The 19,450-nt window shown below is 57.2% G+C and overlaps 1 protein-coding gene across 3 annotated transcripts; it reads right to left on the bottom strand.

The window, feature by feature from the left end:
- Positions 1–4,123: 4,123 nt before the first annotated feature.
- On the bottom strand, positions 4,124–19,110 carry Syt3 (synaptotagmin 3). 3 transcript variants are annotated; one of them, XM_047529694.1, is made up of 11 exons: positions 19,052–19,110; positions 18,265–18,397; positions 16,553–16,718; positions 13,373–13,901; positions 11,833–12,208; positions 10,342–10,560; positions 7,965–8,085; positions 7,195–7,366; positions 6,987–7,119; positions 5,158–5,226; positions 4,124–4,618 (listed from the first exon to the last, which is right to left on the bottom strand). In XM_047529694.1, the coding sequence occupies exons 3-10, from the start codon at positions 16,701–16,703 to the stop codon at positions 5,161–5,163; spliced, it is 1,767 nt and encodes a 588-aa protein (XP_047385650.1). In that variant the 5' UTR covers positions 16,704–16,718; positions 18,265–18,397; positions 19,052–19,110; the 3' UTR covers positions 4,124–4,618; positions 5,158–5,160. The 3 variants fall into 3 exon arrangements, with proteins under 3 accessions (XP_047385650.1, XP_047385651.1, XP_047385649.1); XM_047529695.1 differs by lacking the exon at positions 18,265–18,397 and adding an exon at positions 17,994–18,012 and having other exon boundaries at positions 19,052–19,093; XM_047529693.1 differs by having other exon boundaries at positions 18,265–19,100.
- Positions 19,111–19,450: the final 340 nt, after the last annotated feature.

The raw sequence follows: 19,450 nt of genomic DNA on the forward strand, positions 1-19,450 counted from the left end.
CGAGGTACCTGGAGTAGAGTTCATGGAATGGCGGGGGGTGGAGGAGGAATGGAATGGCTGGAGGAGGGGCATGGGGTTGTTTCCTGGGTACAGAGTTGCAACTGTGTGAAACCAGAACAACCCTGGAGGTGGAAGGTGGTGATGTCTGCACAACAGGGTGAGTGTGTTCGGTGTTCCTGTTCACCTAAAAGTGGTAGCTTCCTCAAGAACTGGACAGAGAAATAAAAGACTCAGAATAGCCAAAACAATCCTGAGCAAGAACAGCAACGCTGGAGGTGACACGTACCTGATGCAGATGACACCACAGAGCCATAGTGACAAAATCCACACGGTACTGGGTAAAAACAGACACACTGACCAATGGGACAAAATAGAGACCCAGAGACAGACCCACACAGAGTCGGTCATATGATCCTTGACAAAGGTGCTAAGAACAAAGGAGAGAAGACAGCCGGTTAAACAAATGGAGCTGGGAAAACTGGAAATCCACATGTGGAAGAAGGAAACTAGGTCCCCGTCTCTCACCCTGCACGAGCCAACTCAAGGTGGAGCAAAGACGTCAGCATTAGACCAGAAACTGTGCAACTGCTGGAGGAAAACAGCGTCAACACTCCAACACAGAGGCACAGACGACAACTTCCTCCAAAGCACTCGCAAAGTTAGGAAATAATGCCAAAAATTCATAAATGGGATGACATCAAATTAAAAAGCGTCTGCACAGCAAAGCAAACAATCAGAGCATGAAGACAGTGTCTACAGAATGGGAGAAAAATCTTTGCTAGCTATTCTTCCAACAGAGGATTAAATCCAGAATATATGAAGAATTAAAAAAAAAAAAACTTATCACCAAAAAAAAAAAAACAACAAATAACCAGATCAATAATGGGCAGATGAATTAAAGAGACACTTCTCAAAAGAAGAGATACAAATGGTCAACAATTACATGAAAAAATCTTCAACATCTATAGCAAGTAGGGAAATCAAATCAAAACTACACTGAGATTACATCTCACTCCTGTTAGAACAGCAGCCATTGACAATACATAATAAATGCCGGAGAGGATGTGGGGGAAAGGAACACTTCTACACTGTTGGTGGGATTGTAAATCAGTACAACCACTATGGAAATCAGCATGGAGACTCCTCAAAACACTGGGCGTGGAACCACCATGTGACCCAGCCAGACCACTCCCCTACGTGTGTCCAAAAGAATGGAAGTCAGCATGCTCCATGTTACAGGCAGATCCATGTTTACAGCAGCACAAGGCACAACAGCCAAATTATGAACCCAACCTAGGTGTCCATCAACAGATGAACAAACAAAGAAAATGTGGCAGCGGTACACAATGGAGTTTTATCCAGCAACAAATAAAAATGGAATTACATCACTTGCAGGTAAATGGATGGAACTTGAGAAGAGTATATGAAGTGAAATAAGCCTAAGTCAGAAGGTCCAGGGTCATATGTTTTCTGTCATTTGTAGAAGCCAGAGAGGAAAATGGGGAAAAGGGTGGGGGATGTCATGAGAATGGAAGGGAAACCCGTGGAGTAGATGAAGGACAGGAGGAGGGAGGAGATGGAGGGTGGGTCACCAGGAGAACAGAACTGACCCGATTATATCATTATATTGTTTGCATGAACAAATAAGTAACGAGAATTCCCACTTTGATGTATATTTATAGCGCACCAATTTTAAAAAGCAAAAAAAAAAATTCTAAATAGAAATTTCATAGGACAAAAATAACGGTAAATTTTACATATTTTGGAACAATGAAAATATTTTTACCCCTTTCAAGTGAAACATTGTCATACACCTCCTCTGAGTGCACCCTGCAGTGAACTCTAGCTGGGGTCTCCAGTGCCACCCCCACCATCAAGGCAGAAGGCAGCTCCACCATCCCAGAGTGCTCCCCGGTGCCCACTGCCGTCACCACCCCACCCTACGCGGTACATCATGTCCCAGGTGACAGATCTGCTTCCTGTCCCTGTGGATGAATTTCCTGATGGACAATTTTGTGTAAAGGTCACCCCTCAGCGTGCACCGGGACTCCTCTGCTCAGGGCTCCTTTCACTAGACACCAGGTTCCTGAGAGGTACCTGCAGTGCGACACCTGTTGGTGGGTGGTTCTTTTCACTGCCGGCAGCATTCAGTCCCGCCGGGACACCGCGATCTGCTCTCCCCTCTCCCGCTGATCGGCAGTTGGCTGGTTGCTGATTTCCCCAGTCAGGGCTATCATGAATACCTGCGTGCCCCTGTTTTTACTCTCACGGGTGAACACTTAGGAGCGGGATCACATGTTAAGATTTTGTGTAAGAAATGGACACACTTTCTCCAGGTGGGTGTAGGGTCATGGTAGCCCCCAAAAGACATGCTCCTGTTCTAACCTTCAGAGTCTGTGAGTGGAAACTTGGAAAACAGGGTCTTTGCAGATGTAATTAAGTTAAGGACCTCCAAATGAGATAATTCATATTTAGGCTAATGCTCAAACTCAAGGACAGGTGTCCTTATTAAGAGAAAGGCATGCAGGCTGTGGGGAAGCCATCTGAAGGTGGACACAGAGACCGGGGTGATCAATCTACCAGCCAGAGAATGCATGGTCTGCCTGCAGTTGCCAGTTGCCAGGACAGAAGCATGGACTAGCATCCTCCCAGGGCTTGGAGGGAACCAACCCTGTCGACCCCTTGACTCCAGACTTCCACCTTCCTGAACTGTGAGAGAGTACGGTTGTGGTGTTCTCGTGAGCCAGTCTGCAGTCACTTGGTACAGCCACCCTACCATGCAAGGACATAAGGTTTGGCATTGTAGATTTCTTAGAAAAGGTGTGTAGGTGTGGATTCACTCCAAAAAGCCAAGCACAGGATGTAGTAGACAGAACGTAGTGGACATCTATTTTAAGGGACTGTCCCTTGCCTGCTGCCATGCAGTTCCTTCAGGCCTGACAGTGAAGGGACCCCTGTGCCCCTGGCTAGAGAATGCTATGGGTTCCAGGAGATAAACTCACCATTCCAGCAAGAAGGGAGGAGTCCCAAGGGTGTCTGGGCCAATCGCAGGTGAGAGGGCAGGTCAGGAGGCGTCAGTGATGGCAGCGGGGGACCCAAGAGCATCTTTGCCCATCTGGGTGCACACGTGGTGGTGGGCATCAAAAGCCTGAGGGAGACCAATCAGAATCCTTCTCCTGATTGGTACAGAGGCCGAGACAGAGAGGACCCACATTTTGCTTGCTCAGAAATGATCTGCTCTGTGGGCGGATATAGCAGGACCTGCTAATCCCGTAAAATTGCGGCAGGTCCTGTGAATGTCTTACACAGCAAAGCCCCCCTCCCTCTGCTTCCTCACCCGCAAAGCCTTGTGCCCCATGATGGAGACCAGACATGACAGATGCCCACTTTCCCAGACTGCTCTGCAGCTCAGGGTCGCCACAGAGAAACTAGAACTCTTCCAGGGAGAGAAAGGATGAACACATAAGGCGAGGTCCCATCGACACTGCCTGCTTTAATGCCACTGTGTGAGAACACTGTGCTTGGTGTCACTTCACACAGCTTGTCTCCAGGAGGGAAGGCAAAACCTGTCTCGGGGACGCCAACTCAGGGCCTGATGTTTGGAGCTCAGTGCTCACTCTGGGACAGTCTGTCTTTGAAAGATCTGTTATGAGCATAAGAAATCTCCATCACTTAAGCCCTTTCAGTTGGGAACTCTGCTTTTGCTTTTGTTGTTGGATTTTGTGTTTGTTTCTGCAGCTGGAGGAATTATAACAGATGCAACCTTACAAGCCTGGATGCCAAATGGTCATCTCATTAGCACTGCAAGACCTAGATGACAGCCATCTATAGGAGGAAAGCAGAAGTGCCAGAGTCACCTGAACCCCTGCATTCAACTGCACCTGAAGTCCCTGTGTGCCCTGAAACTCCCCAAGAACAGAGGTCTTGCAGTTCTCTTGGTGGTTTGTGTAGCATTTTGTGTCCTATGATTACAGCAGTCCTGGCTGTAGGACTCTTTGGAAACTAAGGCTCAGAGAGGTCAACCAAGTTGCCCAGCCACGGAACGCAACACGCCTTTGTCTGAACGCACAGCCGGCAGGTTCCAGGACAGCTTCTCAGTCCCAGAGAGGACAGGAGCCGCAGGTGGAGTGAGACCCACGGCGTGTGTTTATTCTGGCGTGGTAGCAGCAGCAGTGGGGGGATCGGCCAGACGCGGGGTGTGGCAAACACAAGGAATGGACGCGGGTGTGAGTGTGTGTCTGGGGGGACAGAGAGGACTGGTCTGTCGACATTCACATAAGAACGAGGGTCAGGACACCAAGTCTTGGACAACAGTAAAGAGACAGACAAAGAGACAGAGGGTTTGTGGGGCGGGGGTCCCCCAGACATGCATGGCCCCTTGCCTCGAGGGGGAGCCCCAGGAAAGAGAAGACAGACAGTGGAGGCTGAGCGCCCCCCACCCTGAAACAGGGAGCTGGGCCTGCCTCCCACCCTCACGCTCCAGGGGAGGAGGGCAAGCCCAGGCCTGCCCCGCACCAGCAGCTCGGACATTATGGCTTCGAGGAGATGAGTTCACAGTCCGGGCAGGAAGGAATGGTATCCCAAGGGGGCCTGGTCCGATCCCCGGCCTAGGCCAGCCCTGCACAAGAGAGGGGAGGTCAGCACCTCAGAGTAAGGTCAGGACCTTCTGTAGCTCTATCAGAGGGGACCAGAAACCCTGGGCTGGGCCTTTCCTCCCTCAGATCCAGAAGGTCAGACCCAGCCCTCCTTCCTCAGACACAGGGGTCCAGACCCAGCTTCCTCCCTCAGACCCAGGGGCCCAGGCCCAGCCTCCTCCCCCAGACCCGGGGGTCCAGACCCAGCCTCCTCCCTCAGACCCAGGGGTCCAGGCCCAGCCTCCTCCCTCAGACCCAGGGCTCCAGGCCCAGCCTCCTCCCTCAGACCCAGGGCTCCAGGCCCAGCCTCCTCCCTCAAACCCAGGGGTCCAGGCCCAGCCCTCCTCCCTCAGACCCAGGGGTCCAGGCCCAGCCTCCTCCCTCAGACCCAAGGGTCCAGGCCCAGCCTCCTCCCTCTGACCCAGGGGTCCAGGCCCAGCCTCCTCCCTCAGACCCAGGGGTCCAGGCCCAGCCTCCTCCCTCAGACCAAGAGTTGGGACCCCACCTGGTCTGGGTTCCTTACCCCTCACTCTGAGTTCTCTTTCTCTGATAGTCCTTTGCTGCCTTTTGTGAAGCTGGTCAGAGTCTTTTCCTGAGGGGAGAGCCAGAACACTCAGCAGGGGCAGAGGCAGTATGATCACTCGTGCTCAACAGCAGAGAGACCCCCTGCTCTGCATGGACAGTGCTCTTTTGCACTCAGTTCTGCAGGGATGGGGCAGACCGTGTTTCTGTGTCATCCTGCAGACAGGGACACTACAGCACAGAAAAGACAGGTCCTGCGAGTCGAGGAGAGGTGAGGCTAGGGTGAGTGCGCAGGTCCCACAGGCCTCTGAGGGGCTGAGACTGTCCTGGGGGCTCTGGGGAGCCATGAGGGTAAGCAGGGGAAGGGCAGGGGCAGCTCTGGGGGTGGACAGACTCTCCGGGCCACAGAAAGCACTGTGGACTAAAACTCAGGGGCAGAGCCAGGATCCGGCCCGCCAGCACTGCCCAGCGTGGGCTGTGGCACTAAGCACTTCCGGAGAAGAGTGTGGAATAAGTGCGTGAGTGAGTCCAGAGCATGGAGGACTGAAGACGGCCTGTGTCCTCGTAGACGGTGGCCTCCCTCCCACCAGAACGGAGTCAGTCTTCAAGGCTCAGATCCGAGCTCTGTGCCCAGAGGGTCAATTCACCGGGAAGGAATTCCAGGCAGGACCAGACTGAGGTGACAGGGGAACCCATGGGAGTGTCACCTGAGGGTGTGGCCCCAAGCCAGCAACCCAGAGGAAGAAGATACTAATGTGATAGTCTTTAACAGTCAAGATGAAATCAAAGCATCCATGACGAACAAAATGTCAGATTTCAAACGAGGGCAATGGTCCCATGTCCTGTCACATGGACTGACCGTGGTCCCATGTCCTGTCAGATGGACTGACCGTGGTCCCATGTCCTGTCAGATGGACTGACCGTGGTCCCATGTCCTATCCCATGGACTGACCGTGGTCCCATGTCCTGTCAGATGGACTGACCGTGGTCCCATGTCCTATCCCATGGACTGACCGTGGTCCCATGTCCTATCCCATGCACTGACCGTGGTCCCATGTCCTATCCCATGTACTGACCGTGGTCCCATGTCCTATCACATGGACTGACCGAGGATTTAGGGTCCAAAGTATAAGTGTGCACCCCTACAGACATGGGTGTGTATACGGGTGTGTGGGTGTGAGTTTTACTGAGGATGAAACCCAGGGCTTCACACACACTATGAATCTACCACTGAGCCAAAACCCAGCCCTATGTATTATTATTATTATTATTATTATTATTATTATTATTATTATTATTTGCCAGGGAGTGACCCAGAGGTGCTTATCCACTGAGCCACACCACCAGGGTCTCGCTGGGTTGCTTAGGGTTTCCTGAAGTTGCTGAGACTGGCCTGAAAATTTCGATCCTCCTGCCTCAGTCTCTGCAGCCTTGGGATTACAGGCAGTGCCACCTCAACCAGCTGTTCTGTCCTATTTTGACTTTTTTATTTTCTTATTTATTATAAAGGTCTCCACCCACTACATGGCACTAATTTTCACAACCTGCTCTAAGATGCTTCATTTTGTCACCCAATTTCCCCCTTTATTAACATTTTATGGGTAAAAATATTACCCGACCCTTGACTGAACCCTTAACTCACCAAATCCTCACATCTGACCCTAACGCTAGTTGCTGTTAACAGCTCTATTACCCAGCAGAGGAAATTCAAGCACAGAGAGGTTAACTGGCTTGCTCGAGGTGGCACAGCGGTGGGTAGGGCAGGCATTTGAACCTAGGCCATCAGACTCTGGCGCGACGCCTCCCGCATGGCTCGCCCGCCCCACTCACCTCCACCAGCTGATGCCAGTGCTCCACAGGCTTGCGGGGGTTCGCCAGCATCTCGGCCCAGTGCTCGCGGCCGTGGGGGTCGGCGGCCTCGGGGCCCACGCGGCACACTCCGATCACCTCGTTGTGCCCGATGCTGGGGTGGGGGCGGTGATTACCAGGGGAAGGGGCGGGGGCGGCCGCGCCGCTCCCGCCCGGGGCAGCCGCTCACCAATCGTAGTCCACCACGGCGATGCTGAGCCCCACGTTCTCCACGCTCTCGGGCGCCACGTCGAACACCAGCGCCTCGTTGTACGTGGGGTTCAGTGTGTTCTTCTTGATGGAGGTCTTCCGCTTCTTCAGACGCCGCCCCTCGCTGATCAGAGAGGCCTTCACATAGGGGTCTGGGGAGAGGGGAGGGTACTGAACAGTGCTCAGGCCCAGCCTCCTCCCTCAGACCTGGGGGTCCAGGCCCAGCCTCCTCCCTCAGACCCAGGGGTCCAGCCCAGCCTCCTCCCTCAGACCCTGGTCTCCAGGCCCAGCCTCCTCCCTCAGACCCAGGGGTCCAGCCCAGCCTCCTCCCTCAGACCCAGGGGTCCAGGCCCAGCCTCCTCCCTCAGACCCAGGGGTCCAGGCCCAGCCTCCTCCCTCAGACCCAGGGGTCCAGCCCAGCCTCCTCCCTCAGACCCTGGTCTCCAGGCCCAGCCTCCTCCCTCAGACCCAGGGGTCCAGCCCAGACTCCTCCCTCAGACCCAGGGGTCCAGGCCCAGCCTCCTCCCTCAGACCCAGGGGTCCAGGCCCAGCCTCCTCCCTCAGACCCAGGGGCCCAGGCCCAGCCTCCTCCCTCAGACCTAGGGGTCCAGGCCCAGCCTCCTCCCTCTGACCCAGGGGTCCAGGCCCAGCTTCCTCCCTCAGGCCCAGGGCTCCAGGCCCAGCCTCCTCCCTCAGACCCCGGGGGCCAGGCCCAGCTTCCCCCTCAATCTAGTGCCCCCTGGGACTGACCTGAGAAGCCAGTGAGGTCCATCGCTTTGAGGTTAGAGGCTTTGATGATGGTCACGGTGAGTCGCCCGGCGGTGGGGAGGTAGCAGAGTGAGAAGTTGAGCTCCCCAAGATCTGCCTTTTCCTGCAGGTGGAAGGGGGTTCGGTGACGCCAGGCCCCATCTCTCCCTGGTTTTGCTCCATCCCAGTCTCGCCCTCCTCATGACACCCAGGCTCCGTCCCCATCCACTCAGCAACCTGACTCTGGGCCAAGGCCTGACGCTCCCTGGCCACAGCTGCCCACCACCATCAAAGCCTGTTTGTTCTGCAGTGAAAGCAGGAAGGAGCGGGAGTGAGGGGAGGGAGCCAGAGGAGGAGAGGACACAGCAAGAAGTGGACGGGGCAGAGGCCAGGACACTGATGGAGACGACTGGAAAGAGACCCTCAGGTGGATTTCTAAAATGAGAGGGGCAGAGACCCAGAGAGAAGGGGACAGGGACCCAGAGAGAAGGGGACAGGGACCCAGAGAGACGGGGGGACAGAGATACAGAGAGGGATAGAGACCCAGAGAGGGGGGACAGAGACCCAGAGAGAGGGGGACAGGGACCCAGAGAGCGTGGTGGTGGTGGAGGGGAGACAGAGACCCAGAGAAAAGACAGAGATGGAGAGAGACAGAGAGAAAGTTAGAGACCCAGAGAGAGACGGAGACAGAGACTCAGAGTGAGAGGGAGAGAGACAGGGGCCAGGGGGCCTGTGAGGGGGCAGAGGACCAGAGCAAGAGCAGGACTTGGGTGGGGCAGGGGGAGCGACCCTAGGAGTGTGAAGCGGGAAGAGGGGGAGCCCCAGCTGGACGCCCCAACTCAGAGATGAGCGACATGGGCAGAATGGGATAAGGACTGGCAACAGACAGAAGTTAGCCCTGGAGAGGGCCGAGACTGGAGGCAGACCCGGGCCCAGGCCTAGCTCATCCCTGATGGTGTGAGGGGCCAGTGTGGTGGGGACACGTGGCGAGGTGTCTGCTCAGGGCAGTAGTAGGGGACCTGGTGGCTTGCAGGATGGGGCGGCATCATCGAACCCCTTTCCCAGTTGCAGCAAGGCTTCAAGGGAGGCAGATTCCCTGTCACTGACACGCAGATGGAGCAGGGCTGGGGCTGACCAGGAGCCATGATGGCAGGGCAGCCCTGGTTCCCAAGCCTCACCCACTCACCTCAGGGCCTTTGCTCAGGATGTTCCCTCTGCTCAGAATACCCTTCCCTCCCTGTCTCCTGTCACCTCCCAGTCTTCGAGCCTCAGCTTCATGGTCACCTCCTGCCACAAGCCCTGGGCAGATGCTCCTCCCGTGTGTCCCCACAATACTGGTCCCTGACACCAGTGGTGTCCACCCAGACCTGGAGGTCTCAAGGATGGCTGGTTGGAGGAAGGAATGAAAGGATGAGCGAGTGAAAAAGACCTCAAGTGGTGATGTGGGGGGCAGATGGGAGGGGACAGGCACAGGGCACCAGGGAGACACAGGAGAGGGTGTGACAGATGCACTGGAGCACTGGAGGCAGGGACCCTGGCGCTAGGCACTTAGACCCAGAGGCTGGGCTTGCGGACGGAGCACGCAGGCCGGGGAGAGCCCTGGGGGAGCCCGAGGCCTCGCTGTCGGCACCCAGTCCTCGTGCACTGAACAGACAGGCAGGAGAACAGGCCTCACCGCCCCACCCATGGCCGTCCCAAGACCGACAGAGAACTTGGATGTAGGTAACCCGTGGGTCAGGACCGGGAGGGCGGAGGAATCAAGGGTCTGAGGCTTGGGGACTGGTGGGGCTCAGACAGCGAGGCCAGGAATGGGCTGCACCCGCATCAGTCACAGACCAGAGGGCGGGTGACAAGGAAAGAGCAAGGGAACCGGAGGGAGCCTGCGGCACCACCATCTGCACGCTGGGAGATACGGGCCTGGGGACCCCAGCACGCCTGAGGCTGGGGGGTTCGGCTGTCAGGATTCAGGGGAAGGGGCAGGGAGAGACAGTGGGGCAGAGCGTGGGAGTTTGGAGGTCAAGGGTTTGAAAAGCAAAGTAGTTCAGAGACAGAGAGGCCTGCAGCCTCAGAAGTCTAGAGACTGGAAGGTCAGGAGGTGGAGGTGAAGGAAGCTGGGGGCCAGAAACCTGGGGTCAGAGGGCAGAAGTCGCAGGTTGCACTGTGACACCATCAGATGGGCGGGGTGGGGGCCCGAGGTCGGGGGATCTGGGATCCAGGCTGGTGCTGATGTTTGACAGAGTCCAGGAGGGCGAGAGGCCACTGGGTCTCCACACATTGAAACAAACACCAACCAAAACCCCCAGGGAGGAGAAGTTAGCAAGTCCCAGGGTCAGCAGAGGCGATCCAGGCAGAGGGGCTGGTGGGCGCAGGAGCTACTGACCGAGCCGCCCTCCACGATGTCCCTCCAGAGTGGGCGGTCAGGGGGCTGCTCGGCCAGCTCCAGGAGGTTGTCTAGCACCACCTGGCCGATGAGGTCGTGCCGCGAGAAGCGGTCGAAGTCGTAGACACTGAAGTGTAGCTTACGCTGCGCCAGCTCAGCCAGGGGCACCGAGAACTGAAATGTCTCGTTGAAGACGGGGTTCAGGGTCTTTCTGTGCACCTGGCAGGTGGGTGAGAGAGGGGAAGCAGACCACATGCCCCCAGTCCCAATTCCTGGACCAGGAGCCCGTGCCTTCCCCCAACCCGTTCCCAAGACCCAGGAGTCCAGCCCAGTCTCCTCCCTCAGACCCAGGAGTCCAGGCCCAGCCTCCTTCCTCAGACCCAGGGGTCCAGGCCCAGCCTCCTCCCTCAGACCCAGGGGTCCAGCCCAGCCTCCTCCCTCAGACCCAGGGGTCCAGCCCAGCCTCCTCCCTCAGACCCAGGGGTCCAGGCCCAGCCTCCTCCCTCAGACCCAGGGCTCCAGGCCCAGCCTCCTCCCTCAGACCCAGGGCTCCAGGCCCAGCCTCCTCCCTCAGACCCAGGGGTCCAGGCCCAGCCTCCTCCCTCAGACCCAGGGCTCCAGGCCCAGCCTCCTCCCTCAGACCCAGGGCTCCAGGCCCAGCCTCCTCCCTCAGACCCAGGGGTCCAGCCCAGCCTCCTCCCTCAGACCCAGGGGTCCAGCCCAGCCTCCTTCCTCAGACCCAGGGGTCCAGGCCCAGCCTCCTCCCTCAGACCCAGGGGTCCAGCCCAGCCTCCTCCCTCAGACCCAGGGGTCCAGGCCCAGCCTCCTCCCTCAGACCCAGGGGTCCAGGCCCAGCCTCCTCCCTCAGACCCAGGGCTCCAGGCCCAGCCTCCTCCCTCAGACCCAGGGGTCCAGGCCCAGCCTCCTCCCTCAGACCCAGGGCTCCAGGCCCAGCCTCCTCCCTCAGACCCAGGGGTCCAGGCCCAGCCTCCTCCCTCAGACCCAGGGCTCCAGGCCCAGCCTCCTCCCTCAGACCCAGGGGTCCAGGCCCAGCCTCCTCCCTCAGACCCAGGGCTCCAGGCCCAGCCTCCTCCCTCAGACCCAGGGGTCCAGCCCAGCCTCCTCCCTCAGACCCAGGGGTCCAGCCCAGCCTCCTCCCTCAGACCCAAAGGTCCAGGACCAGCCTCCTCCCTCAGACCCAGGGTCCAGCCCAGTCTCCTCCCTCAGACCCAGGGGTCCAGCCCAGCCTCCTCCCTCAGACCCAGGGGTCCAGGCCCAGCCTCCTCCCTCAGACCCAGGGGTCCAGGCCCAGCCTCCTCCCTCAGACCCAGGGGTCCAGGCCCAGCCTCCTCCCTCAGACCCAGGGGTCCAGGCCCAGCCTCCTCCCTCAGACCTAGGGGTCCAGGCCCAGCCTCCTCCCTCAGACCCAGGGGTCCAGGCCCTTTGGTCCCTGCTCTGTGGAACTCTGAAGTGCAGTCCGCGGCTTCAGACCTTGGTCTGAAACTTCTTCTTGCGGTCTGGCAGCAGGTAGATCTTCACATAGGGATCCGAGAATCCATTGGAGTCCTTTGCGGGGAGGTCCAATGCCTGCAGGATCCGCACCACCAGCTGGTCGGAGCCATAGAGGTACCGCAGGGCAAAGCTGATGCGGCCACAGGGTGCCCCTGCCTCGCCAGAGCCCCCACCGCCCCGGCGGCCACCTGGTCCAGTGCCCTGGTACAGCTCCGGCTTAATCTGCCCAATGAGTTTGGCTTTTTCCTCTCCACCAGGGAGGGGGAGGGGCAGGGCGGGTGGCCGCTCCTCACTGCTTGGGTCGGGTTGGGTGGTCAGAGTCTGCTGGGTGAGGGGCCGGGGCAGGGCTGGGTACCTGTGAGCAGGGGAGACCAAGCTGGGGTCAGTGGCTCTGATCTTTGGCTGCATCGGACCCCCCGGGAGACTCCTCCCTGCTTCCTCCTCAGCCCCCAGAGAGGTGGCCCTGACCCCTTCCTGTGCTCACTCTGTGGCCTTGGCAAGCCTCATGCTCACTGAGTCCATTTCTGCATCTGTATCTGGGGGATTATCCCCATTTCTAAGCCACCTCCATCCCTACACCTGTGAACCAGCATTCAGAAGCCTCCTCTGGGCTCAAACTGGTGACTTAGAATAACTTCCTGGGCCCTGAGGACTCACATAGCACAGGCCCTCTGAATCTTCTCCTCCCCCACCTGCCCTCCTCTCTATTGCCACTGCCCTGTCCCAGCTGAGGCCTGATCTCTCCAGTTTGGACTCCCAGTCTCCTTATGACCCCAGAGGGGTCCTTGTACACCCAGAGCTGACCCTGCTTTTCCTCTGCCCACAGCCCTCCATGGCTCCTCAGGGCCCACAGGACAAAGCCCCAGCCTCCCTACCTGGCACCTGAGGCCCGCACCTTCCAAATCCTCTTTCTTCAACTTCCCTCTCACACCCAGGGGCTCCTGTCTGTTCCCCCAGTGAACTTTGATCTCCTTCCTGTCCCGCCTTTTGCCACTTCCCTTCTCCCAGAATGCACAGTCCCACCCCTGCCCCCCTGCCTGACTCAGCCCAGCACCTCCACCTCCAGGAAGCCCCTGGGCCCCCGGTCTGGGAACAGGGTCTTCTTGGGACCTTCGGTAGTGCGTGAGGGCAGCCAGGTCCAGCTCACGCGAGGTGCTCAGTGTACGTGTGCAGAATGAGCTACCACGGAAGAATGAGCTCCAGGTCCCGGGGCAAGTCCCAGCCTCAAGTGACGGGGATGGATAATTGCCTCTTGCCTTCTCCTCCACTTTCCTGACCCTGTATTCTTGTCCCCAGTCCTCTCCTGCCTCTGAACCCAAGAATCCTTCAGGTCCAAGGAGAAAAGGCCCCGCCAGCCCCATCCTCCCTTAGATCCAAAGCCGGGGCCTCAGCCTCTTCATTCCCTGGGAATCAGGAATCCAGACCCCAATCGTCCTGATCCAGAACTCAGAAAAGCACGGACAGGAAAGAGACCCAGAGGAGCAGAAGTTCAGAGTAGAGCCGCCCAGCAGTCTCTCACCTGGTGCTGGGTGCTAGGCTTGTGACCTGCTGATGCGACTGGGCACTGGGCAAGCTCCCACCACTGGGGGGCAGCAGGAGCAGCCCAGAGCCTGCCCCGCCCTCGGAGGGCAGCTCGGGAGATGTCTGGCTTGGTTTGACCCCAGCAGCTACCACGGCTGCTGCTGCCGCCTCTGGATACGAGTCCATGTCCAAGTAAGAGGGTTCTGGGGGGTCAGAGCCCCCCAGGCTGCCCGGCTCCAGCAGCTCGGCGAAGGGCGGATGGTGGGCGGTGTGGGCATGGTGATGTGGGCCACCAAGTAGAGGATGGCCACCCAGGCCAGCCCCCAGATGGTGCCCGCCGCCACCCACCAGGCCTGCCAGCCCAACCCCAGGGCCTAGGTCTTTCCGTAGGGGGCCACCGCCCACTGCCGAACCTCCCTTGTCCCGCCAGGGCACCCAGCACAACTTCCAGGACACGAAGAGCGAGACACCCAGAAGAACAATGCCACAGAATGTGACGATGACCGACAGCAGGCTCACGGAAATGTCTGGAAAGGGTGAGAACAGAGGTCAGGGGTCAGGGTTGGGTCGGAGTGCATCCTACCACTGAATTCCCAAGGGGCCAACCCTTGGTACTTGGTATGCATCATCCCTCACACTTCTTGTGCATAGCAATTTAAAGTCCCCAGTCCTCGAAGGGAGCTATTTCCATGTGACCGTTTTAAAGAGGTCGAGAGTTTGCATCAGGTTATAAAGAACAGAGCTGAGATCTGGACCCAGCAGTCTGCCTCCAGATTTTACTCTCCTGATCACAAACCCAGGCTGCCTTTCAGTAAGAAAACACAATATCTAGGGTAAAACCAAGCCCCCCCCCACAAACAGTCAGAGATGGTTCAGGAAAAGTGGGAATTACACAGCACAGTCAGGAAGGTCAGGACTAAAATTGCAATTTGCTGTGTGACCTTGGGAACCTCTCCGAACCACTCTGAGCCTTACATTCTCTATTTGCCCAACAGGAAAAACCATCCTACTCTTTGGTTAAAAGGAATGCAGAGGTAATGTGGAATATCATAAGACATTTGCTGAGGGATGGTTACATACCAGACACTCAGTGCACCACATGAAGCGGGCAACATAATTACTACCATTTTCCACAAAAGGAAACTGAAGTCAATAGAATCACCTGCCCAAAGACCCTCAGCTGGTAGGTGGTGGATCAGAATTTGAGCCCTGGGTGTCTGGTTGTAGAACTCATGGTCCTCACCATGGTGCTATGCTATCACACCTCGATAATTCTTAATAGATGTCAGTTCCAGTGTGACTTTATATTAGAATAATTAATCCTATTGCTTCCATGAAGTGATCCAACACCATAACATCGGCTTCCAAATGCCTGTGACATGCTGCTCTGCCTGCAGAGAAACCCAGGCACAGCCGGCTTCTTACAGTTGAAGATTTGTGGCTTGCTCAGTGATTGGTACCAGGAGTGGGGTTATCTGGAAATGTGCATTTGTTCTGGAACTGGCTCCTGGGTGGCAGTGAGGTAGAAGACAGGGGAACCCCTGCCTGTCTAGATGGTAGATTATGGTGGGCAAGTAGGTGGCTAAGTCATTCCCAGCAAGGACAGCTGAGTGTTGAGGGGACAGAGGGAACAGACAACTCTGGTCCTGTACTGCTCAGTGAAGCTACAGCAGTGTGTGGCATTCATCCTTATGATGGTGTGTGACCTAGGGATCACTTGTCCCAGCTTACACACCGAAAACTGAGGCTCTGAGAAAGAGAGGACAAGACTCTGCAGGGCCATAACCGGTCGCTGGCAGAGGAACCCTAAATTTCCTCCTGCCTTCTCCCTTGAGGTGCTCCTTTCTAAGTGACCCAAACTTTACTGCAAGTTATGGGGACCGTGAGAAACCAGAGGCAAGACTTTAAAAGCCTCCTGAACATGGGCAGGGTTGGGGCCAGGGGTCACTCTGGAGGAAGTCAGACTGACTCCTCCAGGGCCTGACAGGTTCCTCATTCCTGTCTGTGCAGCCGGGGGGAGCTGGCAGGGCCTGGAGGGGTGGCGTGATTCCACAGCAAAGGACGCACACTTGCCTGCGGGGAAGTCTGGCCCTTGACCAGCTCCTGGGAGGGAATCTGCCAGGACAGACAGACAGACAAGGGCTCCAAGCCCTTAGGGTGCCCGGTCTGATAGGAGTGCCTTATTTTACCTGGACCTTGGATCATACAACCGCTTTTCTCAGTTCCAAGTCCTTCAAGTAAATCCTTGAACCTGAGAGGGGTCCTGGGGATCCCAAGCAGCAGGACTAGACTAACCAGGATCAAAATCTGGCTCCGCTCTGAGCAAGTGACAGCCACTCGCTGGCCCTGATTCCTCATTAGTGGCACTTGGTTGTCCTACACACAGGAGGCCCAGCCCTGCTCCAGGGCTCAGCCAGAGACTGCTGCGGTCTCCCAGTGGCACTCATGACATTTCCTAGTTCCAGAACCCTGCTGCTTCCTAGCTCTATGACTTTGGGCAAGTCACCTCACCCTCTGAGTTTTAGTCTTCCCTGTAGAAAACAGGGCTTGTCTGTACCATGGAGGATCACTGTGCATAGTCAATGATCAGGACCTTGCCTGTTCCCTGGACCACAGCTGGTGCTCAGTAAGTAAATCCCCGTGTTGGCTGAAAGACCACTGTGCATCCAGTGTTCTAAGTGCTTCCCATGTGTTGCATCATCTGAGCCTCTCATCTGCCCTATGACGTAGTCTCTTTCTCATCCCCCATTTTCCAGATGAGGAAACTGAGGTACACAAGAAGAGTCACTCTCCTAAAGTCATTCAGTTACCAGGCAGGGAGATGGGATTTGAACACACACAGTCAGACCACCTGACTCAAAACCTGAGCTTGGAACCACTGTGTAAGGTGCACAAAGGAAGCTGAAGGGACTATTTGGTGGCCATAGTTATAGGGAGGCCATGGAGTAAAATACAAAAGATCAGAGGTCGAGTGGTTCCACAGTCAAGAGACTGACCACACAGCTCCTTCTCCTGAGTTTAGAGGTTTGGGGAGTGGGGTAGCAGCAGGCAAATGATTCAAGATGCTAACTGGGACTGATCCCAAAAGGGAACAGGAAGCTGAGCAGCCCACTCTGAATGCCAAACAGTCTTGGCTGTTGTGGGGGTAGGGGCTAGCCGAGACAGCTGGGGTGCTGACCTGCATCTGGACCCCGTGGATAGCCTCGGATTCGCAGCTCGTTGAATTCCTGGCACCTGTCGTTGGTGTCGGCATCTCGCACCCGTGCACAGAGGTCTGAGACCAGGATGAGTGCCCGCCGGCAGAGGTCATCCTCATAGTCCCCAGACATGGTGGCTGTCTGGTCCTGTAATTGGGAGGGGTGAGGGTCCAGGGAACCGGATGGGGGAGAAGGGATGGGCAGGGGTGCAGAGATATGGGGACAGAGAGGAAGAGAGCAGGCGAGGGATAGGCAGAGGGAACAGAGAGCAGGGGCAGATGAATCGAGGACCAAGATCAGAGAAAGAAGGACAAGAACACAGACACGAGGGAGAGATGGACAAGGAAGTCAGGGGTGGACAGGCAAGAAGACAGCAACGTGGGCAGGACACACCAAGGAGACTGAGATGGGCACAAGTGGACAGGTGACAGAGGACAGGGACAAATGGACCAGGAGGAGCAGCCTGGGAAGGTCAGCAAAGGGCAGATTCAGGACGCACAAATAAAGGGATGGGCAGACAAGGAGACAGAGATTAGGGCTGCACAGAGGAAGGGACAGAGATTAGGGACGGACACAGGAGGAGACGGCCATTCATCATTCATTCATTCTTCCAACAAATCTTCATCAAGCACCGACCATACACCAGGCTCTGTGCTGGCCGCTGCAGATCCAGCCAGGAAGGAAGTACTGGGGCTGTCTGCCTCCTGAATGTCACAATCCAAAGAGAGGAGACTAACAGCAAACAAGTAAACAAACAAGCTCCAACAAGAAGACATGCTCCGACGGTGAGAAACACTTTAAAAGAAAGAGCTGGAGGATATGCCACAAAGGAACCAGGGAGGGGACAGTTAGGGTGGGCTCTCTGGGAGTTGAAGGACAAGAGAGAGCCAGTCATGAGTAGTGGGCATTGGAACTAAGACAGAGCAAAGCATTTTGGGCAGCAGGAACAGCATGAGCGAGGACTTCAGGTTGGAAAGTGCTTAGAGGGCCAGAGGAAGGAGAAGGAACCAGACTGGGGCGGACAGGCAGAGGACCAGGAAGAAAGAGGAGAAGAGGTGGATAGGTATGGGGAAAGATGGGGAGGGGTGGAGATGCAGAGATAGGGACCAAGTTGAGGGAAGGGAGAGATGATGGAAGGAGAGACAGAGATAATGAAGAGGGCAACCTGGAGCCCAGTGGAGAGGGAGAGAGCTACAGACAGATGGGAGGGGAGTCAAGAATTGTGACTTGGGTTGGACAGAGAAAAAAATGAGCTGGCATGTAATTCATGGGGGTTGAGGAATGGACAGAGGATCAGCGATGAGGGGCAGGTGATAGCGTGAGCAGAAATAGCTTCCAAAGAGAAACAGCAGGAGAAGAGGATAAAGGGATGCAGAAACAAAGCCCAGACAGACAGATAATGGCTTGAGATCACAGACAGACACAAGGGTAGATAGGAGAGCTGGGCAGACAGACGTGGGTCCAGAAGGGAAGGTTGGATGGGGACATAAATGAGAGGGGCCAGGTGAGAGAGGTGGATGTGGGATGGGGGGGAGAATTAGTGACACATGGTTTGGAGCCAGACATCAGAGATGGGTTGGAAGGGGGATGCAGAAGGAAATTAGGGATGAACAGATCTGGGCTCACAGATGGGCAGGTGTCATGGGGCTGCTGCAAAAGGCCAGGACTCCGATACAGGCATGGTCACACTCACCTGCGCTTATCCCTGCCTTGTCCTGGGTGGCAGCCGAGGCGGCGGCGGGCGGCAGCCCATGGGGGTTGTAGGGCGGACAAGGGGCTGCAGACCCGTCCCCACGCGCGCCAGGTGGTGAGAGGGGGTGTCTGATCTGGGGGCCGAGGCCGGGGGAGGGGGAAAGCTCAGCCCAAGTCACACATCTTGCCCTACTGGAACCAGTTGCTCGACCCCAGGCGACCCCTGGGGTCCCGCTGCACCCTCCCACCCCCGGGCCCCACGCCGGTAAGCACTCGTAAACTACAACTCCCGGCAGGCCTCGCGCTTGCGCTGCAGAGGTTTTCTAGACCCGGCACTGCAAGGTCTGCTGGGAGTTGAAGTCCTGAATGCCTCTGAGCTGCAGAGAGAACGAGATTTTTTTTTTTTTTTTTTTTTTTTTTTTTTTTTTTTTGAGGTATTGCGGGGGGGTTAAATGTCAGGGTCCCAAGACACTGTAGGGGAGCGGAACGATGTCGAGGACCTTGAACGACAGCGGAGACCTAAGTCCTTAGGGGCCATGGAATGGGTAAACCATCCCCGCGCCTCGGGGATCGGTGGGCGAGGGATGGGGTATACCCAGGTGTTTCGGGATCCCCCTTCCAGGGCCACGTGCCCCTCCCCCGGCGCGGCCAGCGAGCGCTGCAGACTCCCACTGCCCGGCCCGAGAGCCACGCGTTTCTGCACCGACCCCCGTCCCACGCGCCGGGGCCGCCCCCCGGCTCGGGCTGGGGCGGGGGCTGTGGCAGGGGAGGGGGAGGAGCGGACTCACCCGGAGCCGCCGCCGCCGCCGCCGCCGCAGCCCCGCGCGCCCGCCGCGGTGCCCGCCCGGCTCCTCCTCCGCCCCTGTCGCAGGTCCGCAGCTCCTCCCCTTGCACCCCTCCTTCTCGCCTCCCAACCCGCCGCCCGAAAGCCAAAATCGCGAGGCTGCAGCGAGGAAGGAGGGGAGACTTCCCGGGACTAAAGCATCAAAGACCCAGTGCGCCTCCACATCGGGCATCCGGAGATCTGGGATCATGACCTGCTGTTCCCCCAGGATCTAGAGCTCTGCTTCTCTCAGACCTAGAAATCCCAGACTCCAGGACTTCAAGTGCCTCCCCCTGAGCAGCTGAGGGCTAGCAGCAGCAGGAGGCCTCGGAATCAGAGGCAGAGCCTGTGACAGCGTGGAGCG

Source organism: Sciurus carolinensis, chromosome 16 (assembly GCF_902686445.1).
Source record: "Sciurus carolinensis chromosome 16, mSciCar1.2, whole genome shotgun sequence".
Classification (NCBI taxonomy): domain Eukaryota; kingdom Metazoa; phylum Chordata; class Mammalia; order Rodentia; family Sciuridae; genus Sciurus; species Sciurus carolinensis.

What these genes read in the sequence shown, in the direction of transcription:
- Syt3 (XM_047529694.1), bottom strand. Translation starts at nt 16,703, where the DNA reads ATGTCTGGGGACTATGAGGATGACCTCTGCCGGCGGGCACTCATCCTG. An exon ending in TCCACGGGGTCCAGATGCAG is followed by an intron (nt 13,902 to 16,552) that starts GTCAGCACCCCA and finishes CACCCTTTCCAG; the next exon opens with ACATTTCCGTGAGCCTGCTG. An exon ending in ACTGGCATCAGCTGGTGGAG is followed by an intron (nt 5,227 to 6,986) that starts GTGAGTGGGGCG and finishes CTCTCCCCTCAG; the next exon opens with GAAAAGACTCTGACCAGCTT.